Here is a 9,438-nt window from a genome sequence, read left to right as displayed (position 1 = left end):
TACATAAGTGGTTTGGTGGATTGCAAAATTGGTCATAACCTTTTCATCTCATCTCATTGAGAGGTGGAATTTATTTTCTCACCCCTTGAGTCTGGGCTAACCTTGTGACTGGCTTTGACCAAAATAATGCAGGAAAAGTGATGTTGTTCCATTTCCAAACCTACGACTCGAGAGGCCTTGTAGCTTCTTCTCTCACGATCTCAAAACTCTGAAAGGAGCATGAGATCAAGCCTGGGCTAGCCACCTGGAGAACAAGAAACTACAGGGGAAAAGGCCTCAGGCACCCTGTCTATTTATCAGGTGAATGCAAATGTGTATGTTCACCTGACGTTAGCTGAGCCCAGACCAAACCATAAGAACTGCCCCTTCAGGCCCAGCCCAAATCGCTGAACTGCAGAATTTCATTTTGGTTTTTCCTTTTTGTCTTTTTTCGTGACCGGTAATGGGATCACAACCCTCAGTGTCGCACCCGTACCGCGACCGGCAACGGGATCGCAACCCTCGGTGTTGTGCCCGCACCGCTCTCAACCAGTGAGCGGACCAGTCTGTATATGGGATCTGAACCCTCAGTGGGAGCGCCACCGCGCTCTCAAGCGCTGCACTCTACCGAGTGCGCCACTGGGCCGGCCCCTCGTTTTGGTTTTTTATGAGCAGAAGCTAACTGGTAGAAGAGCATATGCTAACCAGTTTTAAAACTTTGTCTCCCGTTACTCGTTATGTTATACGTATAGATCTATCTTATTCCTTTTAACAGATACATAAATTTCCATGTTGTGAATTCCCCATAGTTTATTTAATATTTCCTCCATGATGGACATTTGAGTAGTTTCTTCCTTCCTTTGTTTCTTCTGCCTTCCTTCCTTTCTCTCTCTCTTTTTTGTATCGTGATTAGTATCCCTATAGCTTTTACAGATATTTATCCTACCGTGTCTTTTTTCTGGTAGTATTGATTATGGTATCTTTTTTTTCATTCAGAACTTTAAAACGGTACAATAAAAATTGATTAATCTTTTCCTTAATGGCTTCTCTATTCTAAGTTTTGCTCGAGAAAGAACAAATTTCCAATCAAAATTGTCCCTCTTTTTTTTTTCTAATACAGGATTTTATATAAATATCTGTGCATGTGTGTATGTGTTTTGTATTTTTTTTATGTGATGGTCAGTCAGTTGTGGCCACAAGAGAAGATACTGGAGAGGCACAGGAAAAAACAAAGTTTATTATACTCACAGGTCCTAGAGGCAGGAAGCATTGCATGTCATGCACGATGACACGGGAAAGACACCAGAGTCATCAGAAGGCAGAAGATGGGAGCTAAGGGAAGGTTCCAGCCATGGCCTTCATTGACGCTTCTGAGGGAAGGTCAAGGCAGGGCAAGGTAAATGGTTTCGAACCGGCCAGTGTGAACAAGTTTAGTGAGCTTTGGGCCACAGGGGCGCTTTCTAGTTAGCTGGCACCTGGCCCTGGGATGTTTAAGGCAGAGGAATATTGCCTCCTGGGCTGCAGGGGCCAGACAGAGGAGGTCTGTCTGGATTGGTTAGTTTGCATGTCAGAGGCATGCTCCTGGCGAGCCCTTGCTATCTCTAAGAACTGGTGATCCCTCAGGGCCGAGCCCGCGGAGCACTCGGGAGAGTGCGGCGCTGGGAGTGCAGCGACGCTCCTGCCGCGGGTTTGGATCCTATATAGGGATGACCGGTGTCCTCACTGGCTGAGCGCGGTGTGGGTGACACCACACCAAGGGTTGCGATCCCCTTACCAGTCACGAAAAAAGACAAAAAAAAAAAAAGGGTGATCCCTGGGATGGATAGTCGTTCACCAGCCAGAAGATTTTTTTAAGATGTCAAAACAGTATAATATACAGAAAATTTTAAAATATTTACAATACTCTGTGAGTGTCTGTGTGTGCATTAAGGTTTAGCTCATTAATCCTCTGAAATTTGTTTCAATTTATAGTGTGAAATAGGAAAATATTTTTGCCAAGTTGATAGCCAATTGTCCTGAACAACATTTATTGAGTAGTTCACCATTTTTCACTAATTTGAAATGCCATCTTTACTCTATATAAGACTAATCTGCTTCAAGACTGTCCTATTCTATTGATCTGCTTGACTGTTACTGGATTAATAACAGATTACTACCACAAGAGCACAACTACTGCTTTATAGTACATTTTGACATTGGTAAAGTGTCCAGTATTCTACCCCAAATTTGTTGAATATTCTTGAATATTTTCTCTCTGAAATTAATTTCAGAATCAATTTTAGAATTCCATGAAAAGTCATTTTGAATTTTAATTAGGATTGTATTAGTCCATTTCTGTTGCTTATAGCAAAATACCCAGAACTGGGTAAGTTATAAGGAAATGAAATTTATTGCTTACCGTTTCAGAGGCTGGGAAGTCCAAAGTCCAGGGAACACATTTGGTGAAGGCCTTGCTGGTGGCAACAGTGACCCAGGAATCTCACATGGCAGAAAATGGTGGAGCAGAGAGTTCCTCATGGACTGTCCTTTTAAAGCCCTCAGAACCACGCCCCTTATCACCATTTTTAATCCATTCACTACTGCACAGTCCTACAATCCAATCACCTCTTCAAGGCTCCACCTTTCAATTACCATAATAGGATTTCCCACCCTCTTAACAGTCACAGTAGAGATCAAGCTACTAACACTTAAAACTTGAGGGACCAATCCGTATCAAGTATTATACTGACTTTATAGATTAATTTGTCATTGATTGAACTTTTTTTTTTTTTTCCTTTTTTTTGTCTTTTTTCGTGACTGGTAACGGGATTGCAACCCTCGGTGTCGCGCCCGTACCGAGGACCGGCAACGGGATCGCAACCCTCGGTGTCGCGCCCGCACCGCGCTCAGCCAGTGAGCGGGAACCAGTCTCCACATGGGATCTGAACCCTCGGCGGGAGCGCCGCTGCACTCCCAAGCGGCGCACTCTCCAGTGCGCCACCGGGCCGGCCCATCGATTGAACTTTTAACAACAGTGAATCTTATTGTTGAAGATAATGATATTCCTTCTTATTTATTCACATATTCTTTTATGTCCTTCAGTAAAGTTCTGTAGTTGTTTTTTATTCTTTTTTTTAATGTACTGCACATTTATTCTTCCACTTTGTCTTTGGTATTTCATAGTCTTTTAAGCTATTTACATTTTCTAATACATTTTAAAACTTATTTTTGCTCACATCTAAAAAAATTCTCTTGAACATAGTTCCCCCCCCCCACCCCTGGCTATTTTGGTAAATGTTTATTATTCCAATAAATTGCCTGTTGATTCCTATGGATTTGCAGTCAATAATCTGGGTTAAGTTGAAAACAATGAGAGTTTTCAACCTTTATTTTTACTTTATTTATTTTCTCATAGCTCTGGGAGCTACAAGTCCGAGATCAAGGTGCTGGCAAAGTTGGTTACTGGTGAAGCCTCTCTCCTTGGCTTGCAGACAGATGGTCTCCTCCTCCCTGTGTCTTCACACAGCCTTTCCTCTGTGCAAACAGGTGGAGAGAGAGAGAGAGAGCGTTCTGGTTCTCGTCCTCTTATAAGGACACCAGTTGTAATGTATCCAGGACTCCAAATTTTGTTCTTCTCAGATGTATCAAAGACTACAAAGCATTCTCTGTTAATGGTGGAAAATAAACAGCTTCTTAAGAAACAAGACTTCATCATGCAAGGGTTTATAGATTTATGTCCAGTTCTTTGATTAAAAAAAAGAGAAAAAGCCTTTCTTGAGTCAGAAATGTTTTTCAAACCATTATAGAATAACAACTATGACTTTCCACTTTTTATTTTTATTGCTGGGTGGAAAAAGATGACTCTCTACAATGCCTACACAAGGAGGATATTATTCTACAAATAAGGACCCAGCATGACATTTATGAGAAAGCTGGGGTCCTCCTGTGCAAAGCTGATTGGTGGTCAGCCAATGGGCTCCAGGGCACTGCAAATAAAGGCACCCTCTCCACTGGGCTGGGCTGTTGCAGAGTAAAGCGTTGCCTCTGCCTTGGGAAAATGCTAACCCCCTGCCCTAGCAACACACACCTGTGGGCAGCAAAGAGAAACCAGACTCTGAAAATGAAACATCTTCTTTACCAGTATCCCTTCATCTTGGCCATCTACTGCTTCTGCATGCTACAGACTCCGTCCTCAGGTAAGGCACCCTCATCAGACCCCGCAGGGCCTGCCTGAGCTCTCAGGAAGACTGAGATCACTTTGATCCCTTGGCGTGGTCCTGGAGAGTGTAAAGCTTTATCCCCCCACTTACTCCGTTTCCGCTCTCTTGCTTTCTGGCTTTGTGTTTGTTTCTAACCTTTAAGAGAGAATGGACTGAGTGGAATGCCTCAGCCTTTTGCCAAAGGAGACTTTTCCCAGCGGGACTGTCTTTAAACAGCTCCTACCCCAAGGGTGCTCTGAGTATGTGCCACTGAAACTGAAGGGAGAGGTACAGCCTGGGTTGAGTTGGGGGAAGACCTCACTTCTCAGCCATTTGTGCTCCCGGGATTCTAAAAAGACAAGAACAGAGACGGTAAAATTGAATTTATAGTCCCAAAGACTGGGAAATGACGGGCAGTTGGAGAGGGAAGGAGAGGAGCGCGCACAGGAAAGAGGAATCTTCCAAAGCCTTTCCATGGGCTCCTGGAGGCAGAATCCCAGAGAGCCCGGGGAGGCCCCATCTTCCTGGGCTGAGGCTCTGTCCGAGGTGCTGAGCGGGCGCGGGCGTCGCTTCAGCAGCTTCTGAGAAGCACCAGCGTGTTTGCAGGGAAGCAGGAGTGGGCTGGGGGTCTGTAGTTGGAACCAAAGGATGCGGGGAAACGTGCGGTGGCAGGACGGCTATGGTTGGAAACACGGACTATTTCAAAATTAAAAATTTTTCCATTAGAATTGAGATTAAGTGGAGTAGAAAATCTTTGAAAATATTTCCAAAGAGAAAATATGTTTCAAACAGTACATTTGTTTTGTCATATCCTACAGTGTAATCACAAAACCTGGGCATTGGAAGGAACCATGGAGGTCACAAGGTTTAACCCTTCATGGTGTGCAGAGACCCTTATGTGGTTTTCTGCAGAAGATCTTCCAGATTCTTTGTGACGATTCACTACCAGCCTAAGAAAGCCAGTTGCTGCCTCTTCTGAGCTTCAATAGAATCCTGTTTATATTGTATTTATGAAAATTCATTATTAACTTTTACCTATTTGTCTCTATATTTACAACCATCTCCTTCTTTTTCCTATTTGGTTTTATGTTTCCTGATGTTAGGGTTGTTCCAGTCTTTATCTTTGCATTAACACAGAACTTCTTAATAAATACTTATTTATGAAAATTCATTATTAACTTTTACCTATTTGTCTCTATATTTACAACCATCTCCTTCTTCTTCCTATTTGGTTTTATGTTTCCTGATGTTAGGGTTGTTCCAGTCTTTATCTTTGCATTAACACAGAACTTCTTAATAAATACTTACAGGATTGGTTTGCATTACTTTAGATTATGGAATGGTTCCAGTCATCAAAAAATTTACACTAAGCTGAAATATGATCACATGCAACATCTGACCATTATCCCTAGTTCTGTCCTTTGGAAATACACACAATGAGACAAATATCTCTTACTTATGACAGTTTTCAAAATAGTCAAAGTCAGTTAAAATAAACTTCCTGATGTTTCTCTCTCCAGAGCAAACTATGCTCAGTTACTCTAACCTTACCTCATATCCTATCATTTCAAGTCAGACTATTACATTTCGAGGTTTGGATGCTATTATTTGAATTCAGCGTAAAGTTGCCTTAGCTTTCTCTTGGCTCAATAGAGAGATTATAGGAAGCAAAATACCGCTCAGTCTTTTCCTGTCTTTCTTTCTTTCGTTTTTTTTTTATAAACTACTCTTGAGCCATATGTTCCCTGTCCCACATTTTTAAAAGCTAAGATCAGGGATTCATATTTATCTGTTTAGTTTAATCTTGTTAGTTTTTACCTAACCAGTCGATTCTTTCAACTGCAGTGTTAGCTGTTTCTCCAAGTGTTGTATCACACGTAAGTGAGAAGTGTTCATTTAAGTCAGAGGTTGACAGGGTCCAGCCACATGCTGGTAGCAGCCTTCCCCAGAACCTCACCCCTGGAGAGTGTGAGGTAGCAGAGAGGCAGGTTTCTGTATGTCTTAAAAGTTCCAAGGATGATTCTAATGTACATAGTTTGTTGACAACATTTTATGATATTCCATCCTCATAAATTCCATCAAAATACAAACTAAATTGTATCCCAGGTATTTTTCCTCTTTTCTGAGTTGCAAACATCTGCACTGAAGACTCCTGGTAAATTAAAAATCATGCTGTTCTTAATTAATTTGGCACAAATCTCAGATTTGCTAGTGGTAGATAGAAGTGTGTTTTCTTTGTAAATCCTTTTAACAACATCATATTATATTTTACCCTCCCCTTGACCTCTTTTGTATGGTTCTTTGGCATTTTATTGTTTTAATAAAATCTCTGTATGTTTTTCGTGTTAAAGATTTAGAAGTAAATGCTATGACCTCTTTTCAGTAATTGATGTTTTATGATTTCCCACAATAGGATTTCCTCAGCCTTCAGCTGATCTTCCAGATGGCTTGGATATTGTGCAGCTTGAGGTATGCTATTGTTCAATCATGTGAAATTTTTATTTAGTCTGGGCCTTAAAATTATCATGTGGATAATGTTCACTTGAAATCATTTTAAGATCAGATTTGGGCTGCAGCAGAAGGCATCCTGAGAGTCGTGTTGAAATTCACTGCCACCATGTGAGAAGATAATGCAAGGTTCATTAATGGGACAGTTTAGAATTTTAAATATGTTGAAATAGAATTCTATTGACTAAAGAATCTATACTTATCTTTGATTTTCTTTCTGTTTTTTATTTTTTAGTGGCTGGCACATTGTCTGAGTCAGTGGAAAACTCTTTCTAGCCAACCTAAGGTAAAAAAAAAAAAAAATATATATATATATATATATATATATGCATAGGATAATTCCTGTAGTTATAACAGTGTATGTGTTGAACCATAACTGATATCTGTAATGAACACACTCTTTTGCTATCTATAGTAGAATGCTATGTGTATGTGTAAGTGTGTGTGTGTGTGTGTGTGTGTGTGTGTGTAAGAATAGAGTTTTAGAATATATCAAGTGAGGGCCAGCCCCTTGGCTCACTCGGGAGAGTGCGGTGCTGGCAGCGCCGAGGCTGCGGGTTCGGATCCTATATGGGGATGGGCGGTGCGCTCACTGGCTGAGCGTGGTGCGGACAACACCGCACCAAGGGTTGCGATCCCCTTACCAGTCCAAAAAAAAAAGAAAAAGAAAAGAAAAAAGAATATATCAAGCGAATCTCTGAAATATAAACTACCATGACATATTGGTAGTTCATGTGTATTCTTACAATTATTGTAATTATATATACATATATAATTTAATTTTTTGCCTATGTCATGATATATTATATTGTACACCACAAATTGATAGACTGTGATGTAGCAGTTCTCCAAAACAGTAGATCTCACGTAAAGAATCTAACAGCAACTAGTAACCAATGAATACAAGGTAAATGTTGCTTTAATTGAAAGTGCAAAAGGGTGGTCTCAGGGTAGTCTATGATTTTTAGCATCGTCTGCATGTTTTTGCTTCGAGGCGCATCTCCTCTTCCTCCCTCACCTCCCCTATCCCACGGCATGCCATGTTCCAGCCACGTTGAATTTCTCATTATTCCCCAAATACACCAGACTCTTTATGCCTTTGCACAGCCTTTTCCTGAGCCATAAATGCCTTTTCCTCCTTCACAGGCTGCAGCTCACAGCCCAGACTCTAAAACCAAACTACCTGAGATCAAAACCCAGCTCTATTAACCTTAGCAGTTTCTTTATCACTCTGTGCCTCAGTTTCCTCGTCTATAATATGGGGGTAATAGTTTCGCTAGCCCCATTGTCGTCATGAGTTTGTCTTTTGTCTTTTTCCGTGTCCGGCAACGGATCGCAACCCTCAGTGTTGCCCCCGTACCGGACCGGGGACCGGCAACGGGATCGCAACCCTCGTCGTTGCTCCCGCGCCTCACTCAGCCAGTGAGCGGGAACCGGTCCGTATGTGGGATCCGAACCCTCGGGCGGGAGCGCCGCCGCGCTTCCCAAGCGGCGCACTTATCCAGTGCGCCACCGGGCCGGCCCATCATGCCTATTTCTTTTTATTTGCAGTTTGCCATTATGTATTTGTTTGGAGACAACTGTCATATCTCATCTTCAGAAATAATATTTATAGCCTTGGTACCCAGAGCAAAAGTTCAGGGTGAGAGCTCAGAGTTCTCCATCTCTTTGTTGAGCCTCCCCACCTTGCAGTAAAGGCGCTTCCCTACCCCTCACAAGAAGGCTGTGATGGTGTCCCCTGCATAGCAGAGGCACGGGAAGTGTCACGGTCACATCTGCTACGTCAGTATTAAATTAGGTTGTGGGGTCCACCGAGTGCAAGGGTCCACTCAGAAGGAATTTTCTTCCACATGCTCCATTCTTCTGAAGGCAATCACATTCATCATTTCCAATTGCAGAAGAGCAAGGGGTTGCTCAGTGAACAAAACCACCCACATTTTAAAGCTATTAATACAGAGACTGTGGCTATTCCTAGACTTGCTGCTGCCCCCAAATGTGACCTTCAGCATGTCACTGCATCTCCTGGGGCTTTGGTTTCCTCAACCGTTCAATGTCTGGATGAGCTACCTGGACCCTAAGTCCATTCCTGTTCTCATCTCCAAAAGAGGCCAACTGTGTGACTCTTAATTTTGAGGCAATTCAGAAAGCGGTGACATTCTGCAAATAATGCCATCTGCAGAAACTCTTTGTGTTTTGTGTTTCTTGTCACCACATGGGATGAGAAGAAGTTTAGATGGGAAAAGGGGCAGTAGGTTCTTGTGAACAGAGCCCTGCTATTCATTCATTCAAAAAAGATATTTTTTGAGAGCATGCCATGTGCCAGGTGCTGGAGATATGGCAGTGATCAAAACAAATAAAACCACCTGCTCTCGTGGAACTTACATTCTAGTTGGGAAAGTGAATAATAAACAAGACAGATGAGGAACATTTTAATGACAATTTTTCTCTAAAAAGAAAAAAATAACACCTTGATTTTAGCCCAGTGCGACCCATCTTGGACTTGTAACTGCCAGAATCATAAGATAATAATTTTGTATTGTTATAAGCCACTATGTTTGTGATAATGTGTTATAATATCAATAGGAAACTAACACATGTACGAGTATTTAAAGAAAAAGCTTTGCGTAGCCACATATCCACAGTGGAGGACAACTGTACATTTATGTGTTTAAAGCTAAAATAAACTAATTTTAGCTAAAATAAAAAGTATGTAATAAAATAAAATAAAAATAAATAAAGTGAGAAAGGTGCATATGAAATGTTCAGAGGGTGA

General features: G+C 41.6%; 1 protein-coding gene across 1 annotated transcript in view; it reads left to right on the top strand.

The window, feature by feature from the left end:
• The first annotated feature begins 4,078 nt into the window (after nucleotides 1–4,078).
• The window catches only part of NMS (neuromedin S), a 14,529-nt gene continuing 9,169 nt past the window's right edge, over nucleotides 4,079–9,438 (top strand). Inside the window, exons 1-3 of the mRNA XM_008593442.1 lie at nucleotides 4,079–4,154; nucleotides 6,571–6,626; nucleotides 6,901–6,951. Of these exons, the coding sequence (XP_008591664.1) occupies nucleotides 4,079–4,154; nucleotides 6,571–6,626; nucleotides 6,901–6,951 (183 nt within the window). The remainder of the gene's footprint in view (nucleotides 4,155–6,570; nucleotides 6,627–6,900; nucleotides 6,952–9,438) is intronic.

This window comes from Galeopterus variegatus, unplaced genomic scaffold, assembly GCF_000696425.1.
Source record: "Galeopterus variegatus unplaced genomic scaffold, G_variegatus-3.0.2 Scaffold9133, whole genome shotgun sequence".
Lineage (NCBI taxonomy): Eukaryota > Metazoa > Chordata > Mammalia > Dermoptera > Cynocephalidae > Galeopterus > Galeopterus variegatus.
Note: the sequence above shows the minus strand (reverse complement) of the source record. Positions and strands in the feature narration are given on the sequence as shown.